General features: G+C 37.0%; 2 protein-coding genes across 4 annotated transcripts; both read right to left on the minus strand.

Annotated features, from left to right (window-relative positions):
* Positions 1–200: 200 nt before the first annotated feature.
* On the minus strand, positions 201–17728 carry LOC128028548 (leucine-rich repeat-containing protein 75A). The gene is made up of 4 exons (XM_052615790.1): positions 16347–17728; positions 13394–13522; positions 9965–10077; positions 201–3444 (listed from the first exon to the last, which is right to left on the minus strand). The coding sequence occupies exons 1-4, from the start codon at positions 16599–16601 to the stop codon at positions 2616–2618; spliced, it is 1326 nt and encodes a 441-aa protein (XP_052471750.1). The 5' UTR covers positions 16602–17728; the 3' UTR covers positions 201–2615.
* A 1277-nt stretch (positions 17729–19005) lies between these two features.
* LOC128029204 (polymerase delta-interacting protein 2-like) lies at positions 19006–24874 on the minus strand. 3 transcript variants are annotated; one of them, XM_052616827.1, is made up of 12 exons: positions 24732–24874; positions 24395–24594; positions 23515–23590; positions 23317–23432; positions 23126–23222; positions 21588–21663; positions 21351–21458; positions 21125–21261; positions 20296–20322; positions 20084–20209; positions 19913–19992; positions 19006–19754 (listed from the first exon to the last, which is right to left on the minus strand). In XM_052616827.1, exons 2-12 carry the CDS (start codon positions 24577–24579, stop codon positions 19640–19642), a joined length of 1143 nt encoding a protein of 380 aa, XP_052472787.1. In that variant the 5' UTR covers positions 24580–24594; positions 24732–24874; the 3' UTR covers positions 19006–19639. The 3 variants fall into 3 exon arrangements, with proteins under 3 accessions (XP_052472787.1, XP_052472785.1, XP_052472784.1); XM_052616825.1 differs by having other exon boundaries at positions 23126–23224; positions 23322–23432; positions 23515–23596; XM_052616824.1 differs by having other exon boundaries at positions 23515–23596.
* Positions 24875–25127: the final 253 nt, after the last annotated feature.

The raw sequence follows: 25127 nt of genomic DNA on the forward strand, positions 1-25127 counted from the left end.
AAAGGTCGTTTGTGTTGTAAATTGCAAAACGGAAAGAAACTGAAGTACGTAAACACTAGTCGTTTACACAAAACAAGCGAGTCCACGCGCGAAAGAATTGCCAACCACTAGATGTCGACATCGATTACTGATAGTTTACGGTCTTCCTTTCACCAGACCCCTTCAATTATAGTTCAATGATCCGGTGCACAAACGAAATGAATTCCTTTACAAGTTTATTGTTTTTACCACATTAACATTTTTATGTGCTGTTTAATGCATAAATGAATTGTATGTTTGTTAAAGGTTTATTGATTTTGATGCCAACAGTCAAACATATTTTTTGTTCACAAATAATCATATAGTCTTCACATATTAATTTCTTGTCATCCCTTGCATTCCATTTGCTTTGTTAATACAGAAATACTGATCATAAATTCATTGATCATAACTCTTCAGTTCACTTTTATCAACATAGAATTCCCTTTCTGTAATGGCAGAACTTGTCTAGAACTATGGCTTTGAAAAACACCAGGGAATTTTGAGGCTACCTGGTGAGCATAAAATTACAGGATCATCTGAAGTATATTGGTTAACTATATTAAGGATCTTACTTTTATTAGGCTTAATAATTAATTTTATAAACGATCATTTGGGGAGGGAGCTAATTCTACTTCAAATAACACTGAACAAAATTTTTGTATGTAAGCATATTATGATATTATACAAAGTAATACAGTATAAAGGGATATAATAAATCCTCATTCTCAATTGAGTAATTTCTAATAAAAATTAAATAAAACAACTGTTTTCCATTAAGACAAATCTGTCTAATCAAATATACACCGTCATTGCAACAATACTTTAATGTACTGGCATATCAGAACTACTTTGAATTACATTTGAACAATGTAACATTTTAATTAGGCACTAAATAGATGTTTATACAGAAAATACCTTTATCATATTATAACAGTGGATAAAGAGACACAAAATCTTAATATCATTTTAGTATTTAAAGGATCTATTTGAAAGTACAGAGCTAAGAAACCTTACATTGACCTCAAAATCCATTTTAAGCAGCAACAACAGAATCACTATTAAATACCTTCTATCATTTTCTGTGGAGTCTTTTCTCTTTGGCTTCAGTCCAACTGCTCTGTATCTATCAAACATACTGTTTTGGGCCAACACTGTGACAAAATTTTGATTTTCCACTGTATAAATTAGGGGCACTTAATATGAGCTCATCAGCGTCCCATCCACCTGACACCCGGGACATGCATATTCAATGGAGGATATTGAATAGTTTTTAGGTTGTTTTTCACTGCTGGAGAGAACATGATACTTACGACAGTCAGATGCATAGATGGAAACACCAAATCATGATGTCCTGCATGGTAGTTACTCTAAACCTGCACCTACACACACACACACACACACACACCTTTCCAGCAGGGTTTTAAACAGGCACATAGGCACACAGAGGTTCATGGTTATGACAAAACCTGAATGAGAATGTAAATTTGATATTTTTTTACCTAACAAGTGACCCTTTTCTCCTTTGCAACAACAGACAACCGCTGTGATTTTCAACCCTATAAAACCATTCTGAATCGCATGACTTCATAAATAACACAGTCTGAAAATAAGCCTGTCACACTTCCTCTTTTTCTTAAAGGGACGACGTTTACAGACACTAATTCAATCAGACAGCAGCTTCAATCAGGTAGTGTTGTCTGAGTGACATGCTAACCGTTTGGGACAAAGTCTTCTCTTAAAGGCTCGATGGCACCAGAGGAGTGCTGTGACTGACTGGTGCAAGACAGATGGACGCCCTTTTTGCTGTGCTCCACTTTGTGGATATTTTAAATCTTTATGACAGTGAAGGGGGAAAACCGAATGACAAGATAAATAATATATATATATATATATATATATATATATGTATAATATATGTATATATATTTTTTTTTACCTTGACAGCAGCTTTTAAACCTGCTGAATCCCATGACTTCATGCTTGACCCAGCCCATCACACTCTTCCTACCATTCTCTTTTTTTTTTTAAAAGGGATGAAGGTTACAGACTCTTATCAAATTAGACAGTGGGTTCAATCAGGTAGGCCTGCCTAAAAGACATGCTAACTGGTATGGGACAAAGTCTTCTCTTAAGGGCTTGTTGCCTCCAGAAAAGTGCTGTGAAAGACTGTAGCAAGGCAGATGGGATGACTGACTTTGTAAGTCCTCTTAACCCTATGTTTTTGACTCCCTTTTCTATTTGCTTTGTGACTGGATCTATACATGTACATGACAGTGAATGGAAAAACCTGAATGAGAAGGTACATTTGGGATATATATATATATATATATATATATATATATATATATATATATATATATATATGAGAATATGAATCATGGGAAAACTTGAATGAGGATGTAAATTTGATATTTCTTACCTAACAAGTTAACCATTTCTCCTTTGCAACAACAGACAACGGCTGTGATTGTCAACCCTATAAAACCTGCAGAATCGCATGACTTCATGGATAACCCAGTCTGAAAACAAGCCTGTCACGCTTTCTCTTTTTCTTAAAGGGACCAAACTCGAATCAAATTACACAGTGGTTTCAATCAGGTAGGGTTGTTTGAAGAACATGCTAACTGGTCTGGCACAGAGTCTTCTCTAATAGGCTCGATGGCTCCAGAAGAGTGCTCTGACTGGCTGGAGCAGGATAGATGGGAAGACTGGCTTTGTAAGTCCTCTTTGTCCTCTGTTTTGGACACTCTCTTCTCTTTGTTCCGCTTTGCAACTGGATCTTTTACCAGCCGCTGCTCCTCCACGGTCCACATACTATCGTCCTCATCCTCCTTGCCTTGCACCTCCCTGTCAAAGTCCAGCAACTCCTCCATCATGTCTTCGATCTCCATCTCACCGTCAATTTCTTCTTCTACCTCAGATCTGAGTTCTCCCATACTCTCTGTCCTGTTTGTATCATCTGCATCGTCTTCATCCACTCTGCCCTCTGGCTCGCTGGCCTGGCTCTCGCCGAACTCCAGGATGGTGGGAAGGTTGCCCTGTTTGGGGCAGCGCTTTCGCAGACTCACCAGAAAAGGTTGTGGGAGGGAGAAGATGTCCACGTTGTTCCCAAGGTCGATCCAGGTGACGCTGGGGAAGCTGTCCGGGTCCTTCAGCGTGTCTGTGAGCTCTTTGAGCACTGCACGGGTCAGCCTGTTGCCATTAAGGGCCAGAGTCTCGAGGCGGGGAAGAGATGCCAGCATAGGGAGGAGCAGAAGGAAGGCATCGTCTGTGAGCTCGGTGAAACTCATCTCTATGCTGCCGATGCGGGATGCGTGGTGATGCAGGTAGGCACAGAGACGCTCCATGTCTTTCACTCCAAGAGGGATGCCAGACAGTTCTAATGTCCCACCGAATGGAGGACTTGAAAGAACTGATTTCAGACTGAGAAAGAGAAAAAGAAGCAGATAGAGAGTAATAATGTATATGGAGGTGGGGGAATTCACTTTTTATTGCATTTTATAAATCTCAACTGGAGGAGAGAAAAAATTTACTTCATTAAATATTAACCAAAGGAAAGAAAATATTACAAATTCAAAAAATTATATAAGTTCATAATAAAACTAGGACGCATTTGCTGGTTAGCTGGTAATTTCATTAGGAACTGAATCATTATGTGGCAAAAATGATAATGTGTGGCAACAACATAATGTTGGACCCTACATACAGCAGCTCTGCTCACATATTCAAATGTTATCTTCCAGAACCCTGTGCTGTTTGACATGAGACCCTTTAGCATGGACATTTCCTGTGGCAACAGAATTAATTGTATAAAATGTATTATAATTAGATTATTAGATCTCTCGTCCATACGATTCTAGTACCAGATTTCTACAAATGGAAGAACCTGAAATTGCTTAAGTAACCGTAACACTCATTAGTGTCTAAAGAAGACATGTAGGACAGGAGCAAACTGAAACTATCCAGCCTTAAAAGGTTGAGGAACTACAATTTATAATAATAATAATAATAATAATAATAATAATAATAAAAGAATAGACTATACAGCTTAATTTATTGAAAGTCATACCAGTTTATTAAAATTCAGGATATCGGCTCATTGAGGGAAATCTGATTGAATGGATTCATTTTCTGTAAATGCATCACAGATTCAAAACAGCCCTGGAAATACAAGCAACATAGAGTTTAAGAGTTCATTAAATCATGATGTCAGTTATGGATAAAGAACCTACGAGAGATAGATAAATGGAGGGAACTAAAGTTGAAGTCAGGAAGAAAAGCTGATTAATTAAGTAAAAGAGAACAAATGTGTTGCTTTAACCACTGCACATGCAGCAGACTCATAATAAGCTCAGTGTGCCACCACAGCTTGCCAGTGTGCAAGTAAAGAGAAAAAGAGTGAAAGCGAGAAAAGAAATGACGAGAATACTAATTCATAATGTGACTGTTGCTTATTCACACCAGGACGTGCATATATCTTTTTGAATTGGCATTTGAGGAAGAGAGAGGAATAATAACCATCCTGATTTGACATGCTATGTTCATTCTGAATGATATATTTCCTGGCCCGCTCTGATCCTGTCATTGACCTAGCAAATAAAACAACAGCAAAGACAAGGAAATGGCAAAACCACAACAGGATATCAACTCTCCTGATATTACTGGCCAGGATCCTGAATCCCACGCTCTCTAAGAGAAAAAGCCTTTCCCTCACTCAGCAATCTCACACTGAATGCATCTGACCCACTTACATTCTCTCCTCAGCATCGGATCAGTTCGAAATGTTCTCGTTAACGAAGGACGGATGTCAAGCAGAAATATTAAAACTATCTTTTAGCAAAATGGTCTCCGCCATGTGACTTTAAAAACTTAAAGGGATAGTTCACCGAAAAATTCCTCACCCAATTCCTACACCACAACGCATACATCCTGTCCCAAAAATCTTCTATTGAACATAAAAAGTGGTATGACAAAGTTACTGCAAATCCACCATTTACATAGCTGGAATATATCTCTGTTCAAATTTTGGGGTCAGTAAGATATTTTTAAATAAAGAAGTGAATAACATAACATGTTTTCTGAAGGCAATGATTTCTGTAGGATCATGTGACACTGCAGAATGGACTCCTGAAAATTCAGTTTTGCCATTACAGGAATAATGTTTTTTAATATATATATATATATATATATATTTCACGTTATTACAGTTTTACTCAAATAAACACAGCCTTCAATGAGCATTAGCGACATTACCAACCCTGAATGCAGGACCAAGACCCTTGGAAAATATGTTGAAGACTGTGGGATAATAAGTGTGATAATTATGACCAATTAAGTGCTGAGTCTCTCATTATACTGTTGTATTCTCCAGCACACTGATGAAAGGTCAGATCTGTGTGACTATCAGAGCAAAATGAAATAAAGCCTGAAATAGACCTTCTTTTGCAGTGGATGCAAGGTCTGAATGTGTGCATTAATAATTCATTTTTAGTTAAAATGTTGCTTAGTAAGATGCACAAAATATTTTATCATTTAAAACAACAAGCACTTTTCATGAATGCAGTACACTTTGGTATCCCATTGCACTGGGTTTATATCCTTATCATACAAAAAAATAATATATTCATATAGATATTCAGTTCATTATAATCAAATCTATTTGTTTAATATGTAGTTATTTTGTTAAGACTACATTTGACTGTATTTTCCCTATATCTATATCAATAAAGCTATAATAAATCACACAATAATTTGGCATGATGGGAAGATTAGTCATCTCAGCCTATTTTCTCAATGTTTATAAATACTTTTTACACTTCAGAAAATATAATATAAACATAATATATAACATAAAACAAAAACCACTAATATTAAGCTGACTCCCTGAGATTGATGTACAACATTTGACATTCAGGTCAAATTTTGTTCCCTTTTTCGTGCAAAATGCCAGCAGCTTTTTGAGGCTCTCCATGTAATGACTTTATGTGAATTTTAAAAGCTGAGTTCCTTTGTCAAATAGCTCTTTTTTACTTAGCCTCTCAGGCCTCAATGACTCTGACATGACAACTGTCTGGACGGCTATTCAAATCAATAAAAAAAGCATTAATGTTAAGATACCACTAATTGGAGGCATGAAGTTGCCATGTGCCAAATGAAATGTCTAAGTCACGGCTTGAATAAAAAACAGACAGGGAATGAAATTGAAAAGCCCGAGAAGCAAAAGAGCTGTAAGGGACAGAGCAGGAATGAATATCAATAGCCTATTGCAATTTCATCATCATGCACGCCACATTCAAAACCCGCTGTTTCTGCTCTCAGGCTGAAAAGAGCATGAGCAGAAGAGGACAAGAAGACAACATGAGAGAAAGAGGCACGAAACGAGAGCTTGAGCAACTGAGAAACCAGCAAAAGGCAGAACTGTGAGGTAATCTGAGGCGGCATTAAAATGACTCAAGAGATCATATGAGGAGAAAATAGAGGGATGAAAAACAGGAGGGAAAATTTAGAAAGAATTCAGCAGACATGCCTGAGAGATGAGAGTATGATTTCACAACAGCCCTTACTCCACACCCTCTTCTACTGCTGTTTTATATTCCCAAATCCCTTTTTTGTTTAACAAAAACTTGTTTATCCCATCACAATTCTAGCCAGTGAGTTTGCTTTTAATGTGGGTGTTATGAGGCAGATCATATGCTAAAGCTAGACGAAACACTGTCGTCTCTGGACATGATGATCCAGAAAGCTCCGGTCTTCCTGTGTTGAGATGAGGAAGACATTCCTCACCGGCTCCTGACAGCCGAGGGCTGCTTGTTATGGACTAAAGGGTCTCCACTGGACTGCAGACACTTCACCACATGCAGACCAGACGAGCAAAATGCGTTTCACATTTCAGTCCATGAAACAAAAGAGGTCATGTAGTAGGTCTATTGCATATTATATTCCACTTTACAGGTTTTGTTTCGAAGATGCAATCCAAATAATACAGCTTTTAGATATCTTGTGATCATAAGATCTGTTTATATTGTTCCATTTGCAGCTAACAATTTGACTGTCGATCAATGTATTATATTCAGTGAGAGTGGGTGATGCTGTTGGCACTGCGACAGCACAAGCTTATGCAAATGAGCAAGAAAAACGTCCCAAACAAACGCAAACACTCAGGTCTTTTTCTCACACCTGCATTAAACAGATTTGGACTCATCTGTGCTAAACTCTTGACATATACTGCTGTGCTAATAAATAAACTATATCTTATAAATAAAGTATGTATTAACACTGAAGTTAAATGGATGTTATTGGATAAACTAACAGACAACACATCCGGAGCAGGTGTGTAATTTCCCACGGTTATGCAGAATTGCAAATCAGAATTGATGTAGCTTCCGTGTAAATATTTGCACGGAGGCACATAGATTAAACTGCACACACACTATGAGTAATGCATAAACATAAACACACATGTACTGCAGCCCGACATCTGTTACGTGTGAATTCTCTCAAAGAAAATAGGACACCTGTCTGAGAAACTGTCTCTCTCTGACCGGCGGACGAGGTTAAGGTCATGTTAGTACTTCGCTATTACTGGAGCAGAGAGGGTGGAATCATTAAAGGAGAGAGAAAGAGAAGGGTAACTGGAGGAGGCATCAAATGATGAGAGTTAAAAATGAATGCTTGAATCATATCAAATCTGGTTTTGAAACACAAGAACACAGGAAATAGTGACAGAACGTTTATTTTAGTTGAATTATTGCCTTGTTCTTCTTTCCTGTTTGCACCTTCAGGCTGTGAAATTATTTGAACTGCTATTTCATCTGGACAGTCCCATTATTGCCGATCTGATGAAATCACATCAGTAAACTCAACTAACAAAAGCCCTTGAGAAAGTTCAAGCACAGAATAAGGAGACCCTCTGAGGCACACAAGCATCGGCAACACACCCAAGAAAAGGTGAGAACGCTGTTTGAGAAACACTTCCCTTTTTAAACCCCAACAGCTGCATTCACATCTGTGACAATAACCCACGCCACACAGTACATAACATAAGCTTAACAAATGAAGAGCCGTTTGTGGTGGGACTCAGAAAAACAGCAGTGCTCCATCAACAAAAAGCACCCGGTTAGGATTAGTCAACACAGACAGAGCAGATAAAAAGAAGAAGGTATCGAATCCGGTCTACGCAAAACACATGCCTTCACAATCCATCTTAACCACAGCAGCTGATGCAGCGAATGAACTGCGGTAGGGGACTCCACCTGTTTTATCCTTGCATACATAAGTTAGGGAACAGAATAAAGCGTCAGCTAATCTAAAGTGTATCCATCGGCACAGGAAATAAATAGAGCCTAGTATTTCCTCATTTACACATTACACAGTCTGTGTTTTGACTATATTAATGGCAGCTGGAAAGGAGCCACATAAGTATGAGTCTACACCACAGAACCATGTGTTAGCAAAAAACCACATGGCACGCAGTGGGAGGCTGCTCTTTCATTCACTGACTTACTCTGCAGAATAAACACAACTCTTATCATCAATGGACAGAGAAGAAAGTGCTGAAAGCCCCTTTGAGGAGCCAATTCACAGGTGATGAGATTTGGATGGTATACACAGCTGTTCCTGGGGATACAATATGCGATATTGTGTATTGAAACAATTTGGGGACATCAGAACTGTACCCAATCCTCAACGCTCCATTAGCCATGCAGTTTTTAATTCATAATTATTCCCTAAGTGCTGACGAATCAGTACACAGACAAACAACTGGCAAAGCGATGATTCATTTTACTGCCTGCTCTGCCAAGTTGGAAAGCCTTTTATTTTTAAACCGACTAATCACTTTAATTAATGAACAAAGTGAGGCACTTGTGAGCCACTAGGCTACTGTGTGTGGGCTGAAGGATACAGGCATCATTGTAATTTATAAATTAAATGCAGTGCTTTCATGTGGAATGAAAGTAATTATGTGGCAGGAGAGAGCTGGACATCAGAGAGAAAATAAGAAAAGAAACAAAAAAGACAAAAAGACAAAAAAAAGAAAAGGAACCAGAATAGGAAACCAAAAAAGTTTTTGATTCCTGGATAAGGATTTTGCTAATTTATCAGTGATTTAATTTGTAAATCAATATGACTGATTCATTACAAAGTGACTGATTCATAGATATAGCTTGCATGCAAAATTTACCCTACAGAAGAGCTATTTAGTCAATTTTTTTTTGAAAATGTACTGTAAATTGAACAAATATTCATAACAGAAGCTCATTACTTTTACATGACTTTTAAAAACGATTATTTATACAATATTACATATTTTAGATAGTATATATTAAGTAATTATAAGATATATATGCATATATTCAGCAAACAGTGTTCAAAGGTTTTGGGGGGTAAAGACATTTATAATGTTACAAAATATTTATATTCATCAAAGAATCCTGAAAAAAAAAATGGTTTACACAAAATATTAAGCAGCAATATTAACTGTTTCCAACATTGATGATAATAAGAAATGTTTCTTGAGCACCAAATCAAAATATTAGAGTGATTTCTGTAGGATCATGTGACACTGAAAATTTTGCTTTAAATTACATTTTAAAACATGTCAGAAAACCATGATTTTACTGGATTTTACTGCAACCTTAGTGAGCATTAGAGATCATTAAATCCAAACTTTTGAACAATTTTGTATGTGATAACTAGAATAATGTATATTAACTAGAAATATCCTCTTTTAATATTACAACTCATTTTAAGTATTACATTATTATCAAGTTTTCCATAACCACGAGAACCCTGAGAAGAAAGACAAGTCAAGAATAAACAAGAAGAGAAAAGACTTGAAATAAAAAACCCTATTTTTGTACAGTACTGAAGAAAGTAAGGCAGCATGTGCCCTCAGTGCCTAAATCTGCGACCTCATCTCTGCTTGTCAGCCCTACTTTCTCACCAGGCCTGTGGCTTCCTCTTCAGAAGCCCCTGCCGTCTCCACTGGGAGTGCGGGCTCAGGTGATAGGTCAGCTGACGGCACACCTTCTCCATGGCACCCAAAGCATCTCCCTCCTGATAGAGACACAGAGAGAGATCACATCAATCAGCTGTAACACAGCAGGTTAATGGGGACTGGCAGAAGAGCAGGCTATCTGAGTCCTCAAGGTAAAATACTTTTTTTTTTTTTTTTTTACATTTATGATGACTGAGGAGCAAAGCTATATGGACTGACCGACATGTCACAGACACAGTCTGGCTCTATCATTAGGTCATCTGATATTCTGTGAGTATGTATGTGTTATTGAAAATATGGAAATATTTAAATAAAAGCTTGTTCAGAATTTTAAAACACTTAAATAGTATATAAACAATGGTAAAACAACACTGGCTGAAATATTGTTATGAGCTGCAAAGGTGAAATCCATTCCTAATGGGGTTGTCCATTAACTGTAATTTTGTTTTGTCACATTATTCACAGCTGAGGTTTATTACAGGAATTACATTGATTAGCTTCAGGTAATAAATGAGGTCCAGTACACTTCAGTAAATTAACTTCATGTTACATGTACTAGCACTTGTCTGTTCATGGCTTCAACTAAGAACATTCAAAATGTGTCAATATGAAGAATAGGCGCTAAAATTCAAGTTTTTAATAGGTGTTCCCATAGGCCAAATGACATTTGTTTTTTATCAGGAATCAAAGATAACAGTAACCGTATTTTATCAAGGACACATTGCCTGTGCTCAGGTGTCTGCATCCGCACTGGAAACATCAATATGTAAATCAATCTGGCCATCACATCTCTCTGCTGGACCAGGCCTTGACCTCTGCAGTGGATCAGAGATAGAACTCTGTCTGAAGATGTCTGAAAAAACACTGTGTTACTAAAGCCTAGTGGCTGCTGAAGGTGAGATTAACAGTGCCTCATGACTGGTCAGCATTGGTGTGCATCCCCATGCACACAGACAGTGTGTCCCCTGGCAATGTAATCATACACCCAGCAGGCTCTGACAGCTCAGAGAGTGTAACAGACAGCCCAGCTGTCCTTTTGTCACACTTTGTCTCTCTCCATCGCTTCTTACAAAAACATCACTTAGAGGAAACATCACCTTATGTGTGAACCCTCACTCTCCCAACTTTTAGTTGACATTTCATAATGTCTGCTTAGTTAAAGTTATAGCATATGCATGTTTCTTAGGCTGGTTCTCATTTTTTATAATAAAGTACAGGTCAAGGACAGGCTGTCATGATTCTGCCCTCGTGTCCTTGGTTTTTCCCTAGTCTTGAGGCAGGATCATGACAGACCCATGTTTTGTGTACAAGCACATGGCCTTGTCTTTGGGCCATGTGCTTGTGTTGTCTCGTTCCCTTGCCCCGCCCCCCTTGTTAACCTAGTCGTGTCGTGATTGTCCTATCTGTGCCACCTGTCGTGTCTTAATTGTTCCCCTATTTAGATCTCCTAGTGTGCTCTGTCTTTCGTCGGTTCATTTGTGATTGTTCCTCACCTGTGATTATACCCTGGTAACCCCTTTGAGATATTGTGTCCTGTATAATCGTGAGTGTTTACTTGTAGTTAGTGTCCTCTAGTTTTGAGTCTTTGTTTATCTTGTCTAATCAGTCCTGTTTAGTTATTTTGTATCTGCCCTAGTCCTTGTTTTCCCCCTCGTGGGTTTTGTTTTCCCCTTTTGTATTAATAAATCCTGTGTGTAACCCGATCCCTGTCTGCACTTGAGTTCCTCCCTTGCAAACCCTGACACAGGCCATCTATTAAGTGTGTTTCCCCGGCCTGTTCTCCGAGATTGGTGGGATAGGCTCCAGCCCTTCTATATGAATGGATGGATATATTATCAAGTAAAGAAAAATGCATTCATTTAAAATAAAACAGAAATGATTTTGTAACTTTGAAAATGTCACTTTTAATGATTGTAATACACCCTTGCTGAATACTAAGTCATTTCTGAACTGCAATTTGAACTGTAATTCAGAAGTAACTAACTTACAATACAGATACTACTAAGATATTAAATTCTCGACATAATATCTTAAGTCACTGGGGTATATTTTTTAGCAATAGCCAAAAAAACATTGTATGGGTCGAAATTTTACATTTTTCTTTTATGCCAAATATCATTAGGATATTAAAGATCATGTTCCATGAAGATATTTTTTACATTTCCTACTGTAAATATATCAAGACTTCGTTTTTGATTGTAATATGCATTGCTAAGAAACAGAATTCATTTAGGCAACTTTAAAGGTGATTTTCTTTTAGTATTTAGATTTATTTGCACCCTCAGAATTTAAAATAGTTGTATCTCGGCCAAATATTGTCCGATCCTAATAAACAATACATCAATGGAAAGCTTATTAATTCAGCTTCGGTGCTGTATAAATCTCAATTTTGATTTTGGGTTTTGTGGTCAAGGGTCACATATAATAATTTACATGAATCAAATATTTAATTCAAAATATAAATATTAAAGATATATAATTCAGAGGTAATTAACATACAATACAGATACTACTATGATATATTAAAAGGGTCATGACGTTGCTAAAAATAACATTATTTTGTGTATTTGGTGTAATGCAATGTGTTTATGTTGTTAAAACACATTATTTTCCACATACTGTACAGTACATTATTGTTTCTCCTCTATGCCCTGCCTTTCAGAAACGTGTTGATTTTTACAAAGCTCATCGTTCTGAAAAGCGAGCTGTGCTCTGATTGGCCAGCTATCCAGTGCCTTGTGAGTGGCTGAATACCTCAAGCGTGTGACGGAAATGTCACGGCACGACAAGACAAAAACAATAAAACCCATTACTATTAAGTGGAAATGCCACACTTAATAGAAACAGACACCGTATTGTAGGCTACTAAGATGTTGAGCTCAGAAGAGATGATGGGCTCAAGAAAACAATCTGCGGCATCCTTGTTGTTTTTGTGGAGCTCAGGTATTTGTGCAGCTCTCTATAGGAGCTGAGCAGGGTGTTGGTGGTTTATTATAGTGCCTGACTTGCTTCATTAAGTGGCAGCAGCAGCAGCAGTCTTGAAAGAGGGCTGACTGGTCTTTAGTGTTTGTGACTCATCTGCAAATACACCTCCCTCTGTCTCTACCCTCTCCGCTCTCTTCATCTCTGTTTCTGCCGCTCATCAGAGACTCACACATGCTTAAGAAATTGGATTTCATCCTATTGCTCACTGCATTGGAATGGTACAGTTTCATTTAGCAAGTCTGCTATGACGTCCAGGCAGAGCTATAAGGCCCTTTTCATTAAATATTAACGCAACACATCATACAAGAAACATACAGAAATAGAACAGAAATGGTATGTGTGCGCGCATGTGTTTAGATCTGAATGTCACGAATCACAGAAGCACTATACCGTCTTTGGGCAGTGAATGTATTTGGCCAGGCTGATAATGAGGTCATGGGTAATGGGATCCACCAGGTTGCGGAAACTGGCATAGCGGTACAGAACATCATCCAGAGAGGTTGACTCCATTCCCAGATCCTGGAAAAAAATTCACAATACAGGGAGGTCAAGAGAATGAAAACTACAGACTTGCAGCAGATCACAGTTAGAGGATTAGTTCAACCCAAAAATTAAAATTACTCACCGTCAGGCCATCCAAGATGTAGATAAGATTTTTTCTTCATCAGAACAGATTTGGAGAAATTTAGCATTACTTAATCTGCTCACCAGTGGATGCTCTGCAGTGAATGGATGCCGTCAGAATGATAAAAACATCACAATAATCCACACGACTCCATCAATTATAGTCTTGTGAAGGGAAAAGTTGTGTGTTTGTGATAAACAAATCCATCAAGGCATTTTAACATTATAGCGTTGCTTCTGGCCAAAAAATATGTCCATAATCCATAACAATGCTTCCTCCAGTGAAAAAGTCCATACACTGTTGTCTTTTTACATCCAAATCCATAGACAGATTTGTTTAGAACTGTTTTCGCTTGTAAACACTGCTTGATCTATGCATTTCTATTCTTATTCAAATAGAACAATTTTGTCACTGGAGAAAGCATTGGATCCATTGGTGAGCAAGTGATGTAATGCTAGCTTTCTCCAGATCTGTTCTGATTGGATGGCCTGTGTGTGAGTATATTTTCATCAAATTTAAATGTTTGGTTGAACTTTACCTTTAATGCTTATTTCTTTATTCTGAAACTTTAATTCTGATGTAATCTGAGAAGCTTTATATTTCTAATAAATGTGGGCCTAGAAAGTGAACAGACTTTGTTGTCAGAACAGAATAAAAGAAAACCTTTAACTCTGCAAAACAAGCCAAACTTAAAGAAAAGTTAATCTACATTATCGAACATTTGCAATCTATAAAGCAAAATTGCAGCCAGGCGGATCAGCAATTTAAAACATTTGCAAACGTGTGTGGGGTGAGGGCTCTTAAGCCAGAGCTAAATAATCAAGCACGAACCAGCAGAAAATGGGTGGGTGTGAAGGAAACTAATCGTCATTAGTGTGACAAAGTAAAAAAGCTCAGGAAAGGTTCAAGGAAAAAGGCTGAATAATATTGATGTCACTACATATAACATAACACAATAATGAATTTCTCTAACACCAAAACCCCGGACCTAAAATGTGCACACTGAGCAAAAGCCTTGGTTTATCATTATCATCCCTCTATGGAGCAGAATCTTTATTAATCGATTTCCATTTAATCAAAGGCCCATCCATTTTCATGGTTTCCGGGTAACAAGGTGCATTTGGTAACCACTGGAGACGAGACGCTGTCCTTTGACTGTCTTGCTCAGTATATGCTTTAACCCCCATTGCAGGATCCACAATAAATAAATACACATAATTATTTAAATACATATAAAGACGTCATAAGTTGGTCAAAAAAGCGTAAGTCATGAATTAACTGCATTTAATAGAAATTTTAACTTTAATACACTTTAATTTGATTGTTAATAACATGCAATAAAATTTCTGAAAACATTACATTCAGATTGCATTAAACTATATTCTTGTAAAGTATATTTTTTTCCATAAGTGTACTTCTTTTTCAAAATGTCCATTTGAGAACAAATCCTGCAGTTTGTTCAGCAGCCACCTGTTTCTTCGTCACTGCCCAACAGTTCATTTACAATCTATGGAGGACTAGAAATCCCCATTAACTCGGTCTTTAATCACATTCAATATAAAGAAGAGCACTGTGCTTACTGACAGCATCCATAATCACTCGACCCAACGTAAACAGTTGGTGTTTATGCAGTGCAGTACTACTCTTCAGCCAGCTCGAGCTGTGTCTGTTCTCACAGGTTCACAGGATTGTAAAATGGGCATCTTGTGTTAATATCACTGAATTCTGTGAAATGCAGAATCTATAGAGCTGGGAAACTATTGCTGGAGTCTTTTTGTATCTCAGATAAATCTGTATCAGTGCTGTATAAAATCTTACAGTAATATGATGTGTTTTGGAGAAAGAGTTTATGTCTTTCAACAGCTTACGAAACACCAGACCAGTGCTGGACTGACATGTTAGCCCAAATGCAACAAATGAATCTCTGCTGTAAAGAAAAGTGTGGTTTCTGCATGGGGTACGGATTACAAATCAGGTCAATGAGTCCAATGCTTTGGGGCCTCTGTTTACCAGCTGAGAGGCTCATTGGTGTTCCTACATATGCAAACAAAAAGCTGCAGAAGTCAAATTTTAAATAAATATACCAGAGTGAGCATAATTTCTTATAAGGGTTGACCGATATGTGTTTTTCAGGGACGATACAGATTATTACAGATAAAGTAGACCTATAACCGATCTTTTGAACCAATATGTATGTCTGGTATAAAAATGAAAATTAATGTTAAAACTAAGAATATCAAGGGCTCTGACAAAAACTTTCTTTAAATGGTTTTAAATTATTTTATCTGCAAAATTGGTTTTGAAATGCCAAAAAAGCTTAAAATCGGCACAGATAATCAGCCAGGGGTGTGTTTCCCAAAACCATAGTTGCTAACTAAGTTACCCCAGGTCGATAATCGGTCAACCCCTAATTTCTTATTATAGTGATCTGAATTCTTGACATTTGGACATTACAGCTCACTACTGTGACCACAGGGAGCCTAGAAAAATTCAATAAAAATAAAAATAGTACCCCAGAGCTTTACAGGACAATATTTTTCACTGTAAAAAAGTGCTGTGTGAGAAATTGAGAAAACATTGACAGGTACACCGTACACTAATGGATAACAGGGCTGACATTCAACTTGTGGTAGACAAAAAACTCATCAGAGAAAAAAGTCTGTCCTTTATTTGAGTTATAACCTAGCCTATACAAGAAACATGGAGTGGTATCTGTACCTGCCGAAGAGTTTTCAGCATCTCTGTCGCCTCATCGTGTTTCCCCTGCTTTGCCATCAGCATCATCTCTTGTATCATCCCGATGCGCCGCTGGTAGGGAGGAGGAGTCCCGCCGCTCCTCAGTTTGTCTCCTGACCTCAACATAAAAGAAGTTAGGATGTCTCCTCGCTCTTTTGTGGGGGTCTGATTCCATCCGGTGCTCTGAGGGCTCGATCCTGCCTCCTGCCCTGCAGTCTTAGTTTGCTTCGCTCCCATGATTGATTACAGATTCTCACCCTGTAGAAAGGCCTCCAGACTAGGCATACTTTCAAAATGACTTCACGTCATTTAACTATTAAAAGTCCTTTAACTGTACATGAGATTACATTTAGTAAGAAACAAATGAAAATAAGAAATACGCCTTAGCGTTCCTATAGTTTATAAGAAAACAGTTTTTAAAAGTCCTTCTGCTCACCTCACACCTGTCATCTCTCACCTGAGAGAGAAAATATACTTACATAAAGATCAATGTGAATTTATATAATACAATTATAAAAACTTGCATCCAATTGCATTTCAGTAAAATCTTTTCAACAAAGTGCTCATTCGCAGGGTGTGAATTATAAGGGAGGTTTAGGGGTAGGGGTGTCAAACCCACTAACTAAGGCATAAATCCCCTTAAAGCAAAACTGGGGGTCTTAAAATTATTTTTAAATAAGAATGTATACGTTTCAACAGCGTTCGAACAACGTTTCAGTAACCACAAAAGTTACGATTGCTAACAAAATAATTTTTATAAGGCGGCAGTTTCATTCCAAACTACTCGTATTTCAGCCCAATTAGGTCATAATTAATCTCTACTGTCAAAAAAACTCCAGCAATCCTCGATTCTCTCAGGTAGGGAACAGCTCTGATGAAGCATGCGGCATGACCGCAGATTAAACATCAGTCCCCCAAACCTCCAGAAACTCTCACGGTCCGGTTCAACAGAATTCTAGTACGATCTCACGGAAGGATGATTCGTTTTCCGCCAGTGTTTTTATTTCAGTCGTTCTTAGTGCGTGTTAACATCGCAGCTCCTCCGCAGTCTCTCATACACACACGATGTAGGGTTCAGTGTGAGTTTAGTCGATGGCGAGCAGTACTGCTGTGAGCAAGGGCATGTAAATATTTACGTCGTACGTCACTGTTTTCCTCCGCGCACAAGTCATTCCAGTATTTTCTTCCGCGCAGCCCGCAGGAATATCACTGTTCTCTGCTAAAATGTGCCATGTCGAATTAATTTCCGCTTTGATATGACCTCTCCCCCGGTGTGTCCCGTCTGAGGGTAGGGTGTGTTCAGAGGAGAGCGACTGAACGGTCTCTCATCACTCTGGGTCTGGACTGGACACGGGCTGTGTGGGAGGGGTGGAGCGGTCTGCAACATCCTCCACTCGTGTTTCAATCTACAGTCGAGAATGCACCACTGCTTGTACAGTAAACCAAGTGGAGCAGATGCTCGCTACTGGGACTGCTCAGGTTTGCACTATAGGAGGAATTTCAGTACTTTAAAGGAAATGAAAGAATCATTCATACGTTTGGGCATGTCCATCCCCGTATATTCGTAGTCATAGATTCTCCTCAAGTTATTTTTTTTATTTTTATCATTGAACTACGTTAATAGTTAGCCTTTCTTTGCTGACATCTGGTGTTTAACACACGGTATGTCATCTGCTGCATTTTTTTTTGTTCTTGTATGGATAATTTGGTATTGAAAAAGTAATAAAACACTTAAAAGCATAGTTCACTCAAAATAAAAATAATTTTTTCTTTTGCAGTGTACTCAGGTTTAGGCCACTAAAGATTCACCAGAACAGATTGGTGAAATGTAGCATTACATTACTTGGTCAGCAATGGATCCTCTGCAGTGAATGGGTGCCATCAGAATGAGAGTGCAAACAGCTGATAAAAACATCACAATAATCCTCACGGCTCCAGTCTATTGGGTGACATCTCGTGAAGTGAAAAGCTGCGTGTTTGTAAGAAGCAAATCCATCAATAAAAGCATTTTAACTTTAAATCATCACTTCTTGCTAAAAAAATCCAGTCCATAATCTATAGCTTCCTCCAATGAAAAGTCTAGTTCGTGTTGTTCTCTCACATTAAAATACAACAAAATATTTGTTTAGAACAGTTTTTTGTTTGTAAACGGTGCTCAATCTGTGCATATTCCTCTACTGATTCAGATTAGACAACTTCTCACCGGAGAAAGCAATATTATGTAAAAACACTGTAATGATGGATTTATGAACACAGCTTATTGCTTCTCAGGATGTTAATTGATAGACTGGAGTCGTGTGGATTACTGTGATGTTTTATCAGCTGTTTGGACTCTTTGGCATCCATTCACTGCAGAGGATCCATCGGTAAATAAGTGCTGCAATACTAAATTTATCAAAATCTGTGATGCTGAAGAGTTTTTTTAACTATAATTCAGATTGTAAATTTTCATTTTTGGATTAACGATTCCTTTGAAAGTTCTATGAAATATTATTTAAGGTAAATATATAAAATAGAAAATGTTAAATGTAAATTAAGTAACTGACCTGACATCTTACTGATCCTCTTTCAAGTCATTTATTTGTAGAGAACAGCAGCAGCTATTGAAATACCATATCAATCATAATAAGAAAACAGGAAATTGGAAATGTCATTTTATTTATGCTTTTACAAACATATTTACAGTAAACAGTAAAGCGGTTCATCATCCAGTAGTTTAATCCATATATATGATCAAAGGTTGGTTTTAAGATGATGATCTCTAATACAGTTCTTAGTCAACCCACATTTCACTGGCTGACTTTGGCATGACCTTAGAATAATCTTTGCAGCAAGCCATTAAGTAGACTATTTGCAATTTGGAGAAAACACATCTAGAGAATGTCTTCTCCAGAATATAAGTAAGGAATTTATTATAAAAGGGGTTTAAACTTAAAGATAACAAATAAATAGAAGAAAAATCACATTCAAATTCTCTCAGTAAGGCCTTTCGAGATGCAAGAGTTTAAAAGAATCAGTTGGCCGTGTCCCCATCACAAACTTGCATTACACCATTTAATAAGATCAACTCCTCATTGCAATTTGCTTTCCTTTTTTTCCTTTTAAGATATGCGGCTGCTACAAATATTCAGTGCTGAGGTCAGAAACTGACAGATGCTTCACTAAATCCACTGTATATTGAAGGAGCATTGGTAAGGAAGGTAAAACATGGATCTCCAAGGGAGCAGCAGCCTGTAAGGATGCTGAACTGAGGTAGGCCCATAGGTACAGGTCTGTTACAAAGGATAGCCAGTAGGGGGAGCTTTGTCATATTTATTACTCTCAAGTGAAAAAGGTGGAATGCGCACATCAAAATGTGAGCCATCTGTCCTCTCAAAACAGAATGTCCCCCTAAACAAGGAAACAAAACATGAAAAATAACATCACATTAGATACACCCAAAAACTCATTCAACCATCAAGTCTTACAGGTTGAATGCATTTCCTGTCTACATGATTTTTTAAAAATGTACAGTTTTCATCGTTGTAAGAGTATGTTGATAATCTCACCACATGTGCCCACTGGGTGCTTGGAGTGAAACATGACTGCTGTATTGAAATGCTGGCTGTTCACTTGACAAAACAGGTTCCTGGTGAGATAATGACAGATTGCATTCAGCAAACAAATCATTTTTTGCCATATTTTTTTAAATCTGGATAACGCTTTTGCTAATTAATAACCTTGCCAACCACTCCTCTGCCACGGACGGTTTCCAGAGTTCCTGAGAGACTGAAGATCCTCCAGTGTCTTTCCCTGAGTTGAACCACCTCATTGCCCAGGTTCTCCAGACGGATGCAGTACCGCCACTGAGGAAAACATTAACATATTATCTCTAACAGGTCACCAATAACCAGGAGTTATTGTAAAAAAATAATTAGGTCATTTTGCCTACCCAATACACGTGGGAGTTTTGAGCCTCCTGTCGGCATACAAAAACAAGTCAAAATCAAGACCACAAGATACATTCATTTTACTTTTATACTTATTACAAAATAAATTAAAAATATATAAACAACGCTTCTCTTCAGCAAGGATGCATAAAATTGGCAAAACTGACAGTAAAGACATTTATGATGGTTACAAAAGATTTAATATTTCAAATAAATCGCTGTTCTTTTGAACTTTCTGTTCATCAAAGAATGCTGAAAAATCACATCGGTTCCAAAAAAAAAAAAATATTGAAGCACTAAAGCATACCCGTTTTTAACATCAATAAGAAATGTGTCTTCAACAACAAATTAGACGGAGACACTGAAGACTGGAGTTATGATAAAATTCAGCTTTGCCATCACAATATATTGTTTAAGAGTAATAAATTACTTTTTTAACAATGTATTGTAATAATATTTGATCAAATAAATGCAGCCTTGCTGAGCATAGAAGATCATTAAATACATTTTCTACAAATCCCAAAATTTTCACCAATAGTGTATAGACCTTAATCCAGTTAGACACGATTATATTGAATTTAACGCAAGAGAAAACAGGACTGTGAGAGACAGACTTACAGCCTTTACAATTCAAGACACCATATATATCCTATATCATACCTTTCTTAACTCATAACTTTTAAAACTGTTTAATCATGTTTTTTCCTGTCAAAAATGAATTGTGGTACTATCCTGACTAAGCTCTGTGATACATGATATTGTATACATTTAGTAAGTTTAATGCAACCTGCAATAAGAAATTGTTAACACATAGCAGCCCTCTGTTCTTACTCTCATGCCCATGTAGAAGGGGATGACAGTGACACGGATGTTCTCTGTGGTTTCACGGTGCACATCTGAGAGCTCCAGCCAGGGATGGTTCTTCTCCTGCCAGGCCCGGAGGGTATCTCTTGCAGTAAACGGAGGATCTAAATAAACAGTATAAATGCAATCCATAAGAAAGATTTAAACAGGAAAAATTTGAATACTGTTGCAACAGTCTAAGTGGACTAGTTACTTCTGGAGGGGTCAAACATGAGGAAGCGTTCAAACAGCTCATGCTGGATAGGAACTTGCTCAGTGGAGTTGTAAGGCAGGATGTCTTCGTGACTCACATAATCCAGACCTGAAAGACAAAAGCAGACAAGGAAGAAATGAACAAGATGTGTAAAACACAACTGACAGATAATGGAACTATATATAATGCCGCCCTCTATATAATTGAACCTCTTAGTGACTGATCAAAAGAGTTTACCTGGAATTGCATACAGGGCCCTGCTATCATCATGATTTGCCAGAAATGTAACCGCTTCAGTCTGAGATCGCTGAGACTAATGGTGACAAAAGTTGCAAATGGACTCATGATTGCATTAAACTCAGCAGATCATCCAAGACAAACATGAACGCATTGATTATTTAATACTAACATAATAAACAGATTCAGCAAAGAAAAAAAATACCTATAGATACATATATAGCTAAAATATAAACACTACTGTTCAAAAGTTTGGTGTCAGTAAGACTTTTCAAATGTTTTTGAAAGAGTCTCTCAAAGGCCCCAATGCTGCATTTACTTGATTTAAAAAAATATATTAAAAATAGTAATATGGTAAAATATTATTCTTATTAGAACATATTTTAAGGTGTATTCTTTTCATGACATTCTGGTGAATAGAAAGCATTTATTTAAAGTAGAAATATTTGTACCCTTCTATTTTAGTTGTCCTCGCCTAATTCATAAAAGTATTATTTTCTTTCAAAAAAGAAAAAATCTTACCGACATAAAAAACATAAACAACGATTCTCTTTAGCAAGGATGCATCAAATTGGCAAAACTGACAGTAAGGACATTTATGATGGTTACAAAAGATGTAATATTTCAAATAAATCGCTGTTCTTTTGAACTTTCTGTTCATCAAAGAATGCTGAAAAATCATATCGGTTCCAAAAAAAAATATTGAAGCACTAAAGCATACCCGTTTTTAACATCAATAAGAAATGTGTCTTCAACAACAAATTAGACGGTGACAATGAAGACTGGAGTTATGATAAAATTCAGCTTTGCCATCACAATACATTGTTTAAGAGTAATAAATTACTTTTTTAACAATGTATTGTAATAATATTTGATCAAATAAATGCAGCCTTGGTGAGCATAGAAGATCATTAAATACATTTTCTACAAATCCCAAAATTTTCACCAATAGTGTATAGACCTTAATCCAGTTAGACACGATTATATTGAATTTAACGCAAAAGAAAACAGGACTGTGAGAGACAGACTTACAGCCTTTACAATTCAAGACACCATATATCATACCTTTCTTAACTCATAACTTTTAAAACTGTTTAATCATGTTTTTCTTTCAAAAAAGAAAAAATCTTACCGACCCAACCTTTCAAAACTTATATTGCACTGAAGTAGTAAGCTATTATCTGTTAGAAGTAAATGAGTTTTCTGATTCATTAGTCGCTATAAGTAAAAACTAGAAGAATAGAGTGTTGTAAAGTATTTGTGCTACAAACCAGTGTGTTTGTGACTGCAATAATAAATTTAAGTTAAATGATAAAAATTAAGAAGCATAACAGACATAACAGTTAATATAACTGGAAATGGATTATAACAGAAGCCTTGAACATTCAAGATTCAAATGGCTGCAAACAATCTTAAGTTAAAAATCAAGTGGAAAATAATATATTTAAGAAGCATGGCTTAAGTATTCACACATCTTATGGGGCAATATGTACACTACCTCAATTCACTATTTGCATATGTCGTTTGATGCCACTTACTATGTGAGGGCAGTCTCTGGTGTCTATGAGGACTTGGTAGTATGTATGCATCTTGCCCTTCACTTCTTTCGACCCATGGCCCACAGAGTCTGGCTTGCTGAAAAAGCAAACATCAAACACGACCATGGGGCTGTAAAACAAACTAAATAATTTAATCAGGTATAAGCCTAAAAAAGTCCTTCAATACATACCTGTCGTCAGCAGCAGCAGACGCAGCAGCAGCAGGACTCACATCTCGATCATAAAGACGAGCATGCCAAGGAAATAACACAATGCCTCTATAGCCAAAAACACTGTGTAGGAATAGCTGTGGATTGCACATTTAGAATTAGAATATTGACATGGAAAGAATCAGAATCAAGGGTTTTGTCATTAAAATGTTTACTGACCTGACCAGTTTCATATTTGCCGTGCTGCTTCAGAGCTTCAAAAACTCCAACAGGTTCCAGTATTTTCCCTTCCGGCCTGTTTCTGCCAAGAATGAATCAATTAAAAAAAAAAATAATAATACAAAACTAGATTCTTAATGATTTATTAAATATAAATATTTTTCAAAAGTGTAAAAAAATGGACTAAAATATATTTAGAAACATTTAGTTGGAGAGCAAAACAATTATTATATATCAATTCATAATTGTTTTGCTTTATGGGATGGTAGATGATGTCATTGAATCAACATCCCAGCCAACTTTTGGTCAACATGGCTGAATATTGCGCAATCTTAAAAAAGGATTTGGACACTGAACACATCGAACCTGAAAGTTTCAGAGTGAACTAAACAGACAGACTTGAACTGACCGAAGAAACAGGACTTGTTTACTGTCTGCAGGCTCAGGCTCAGACCCACACTGTCACTTATGTAATCAAGAATAGCTTTGGAAGGTTTGAAAGTAAGGCTGAAGAGTGTTCTCCTTTTAGGCCCTTTTTAAATTTCTGTCCAATTCCAACAGCAATTTAAAATCAACTCAAAAGCAGTGTGATCAATACACCAGATTCAAGATTCAGGCGTCCAGTCAAGCTGTAACTTACAAACATAAAGTTGAGCAGTGAGATAAAAATATAGCAGTAGTGTAGCGGGTACGCAAGCACGTGAATCATTCAAACTATAGCAACAGCTAATATTAAACATGACAGCTGATAATAAATTCTTAAGAAACACGAATGTATTTCACAGACACATCGCAAAACTATTTGCTGAAACTACATCTCAGCGCAGTTATGCAACAGGAGGACACGGCAGAACCCTCGGATCGCTTTATTAGCTCTTACCGCGATGACATGAACCTCGTCTGTTGAAAACTGGACAGACCGCATGATGAACACAGCGGCTGGACTCTTCTCACATCGAATCGGCTGCTGAAATCTATTGCACTCAGTATTCTGTGAGTGCATTTGTGCTGGTTATATTTACTAACAATGGACAACAAGCCCCGACGTATTGCACACGCTGCCATCTTCCTTTAGCTGTTCTGCACAGGAACACATGGACATAGTCAAAATCATGTTAAACACCAACCTCACATCTAAAGCGCGTGTAATTCAGTAATATTGGTAAGTTTGTACAAGTAAAGTACAAGTTTGAGATGACACATAATTAATTTATTACCCTTTAATTGCAATTTGGATAATACAAAGTGGCACACCATTTCCCATAACGCAGTGCGACCGGAACACGTCGATACTACGCACAAACGTTCTTCAATTTATTTCGACATTGCTCAAGTTGACGCTGGATTTTACTATTTATATAATTGATGTGTTTAGAATTTTTTTTATTTGTTATAATTTTTCGCCGCAAATAAAACAAAATAATATCATATTATTAATTTTATTTTCGCAAAATATCGTATAAACAAATGTAAACATGTTAAAACCAAACAAGCACTGATCTATTCAACAAATATCATATACAAATAAGTGAATTTATATATATATATATATATATATATATATATATATATATATATATATATATATATATATATATATATATATATATATA

This window comes from Carassius gibelio, chromosome A15, assembly GCF_023724105.1.
Source record: "Carassius gibelio isolate Cgi1373 ecotype wild population from Czech Republic chromosome A15, carGib1.2-hapl.c, whole genome shotgun sequence".
Taxonomy (NCBI): domain Eukaryota; kingdom Metazoa; phylum Chordata; class Actinopteri; order Cypriniformes; family Cyprinidae; genus Carassius; species Carassius gibelio.

What these genes read in the sequence shown, in the direction of transcription:
- LOC128028548 (XM_052615790.1), bottom strand. Translation starts at nt 16,601, where the DNA reads ATGGGAGCGAAGCAAACTAAGACTGCAGGGCAGGAGGCAGGATCGAGC. An exon ending in TGCTGAAAACTCTTCGGCAG is followed by an intron (nt 13,523 to 16,346) that starts GTACAGATACCA and finishes ATTTTTTTCCAG; the next exon opens with GATCTGGGAATGGAGTCAAC. An exon ending in ACATTCACTGCCCAAAGACG is followed by an intron (nt 10,078 to 13,393) that starts GTATAGTGCTTC and finishes TGTCTCTATCAG; the next exon opens with GAGGGAGATGCTTTGGGTGC.
- LOC128029204 (XM_052616824.1), bottom strand. Translation starts at nt 24,579, where the DNA reads ATGGCAGCGTGTGCAATACGTCGGGGCTTGTTGTCCATTGTTAGTAAA. An exon ending in GCAAATATGAAACTGGTCAG is followed by an intron (nt 23,433 to 23,514) that starts GTCAGTAAACAT and finishes TGCAATCCACAG; the next exon opens with CTATTCCTACACAGTGTTTT. An exon ending in CCTTCTACATGGGCATGAGA is followed by an intron (nt 20,323 to 21,124) that starts GTAAGAACAGAG and finishes GTATGCCGACAG; the next exon opens with GAGGCTCAAAACTCCCACGT.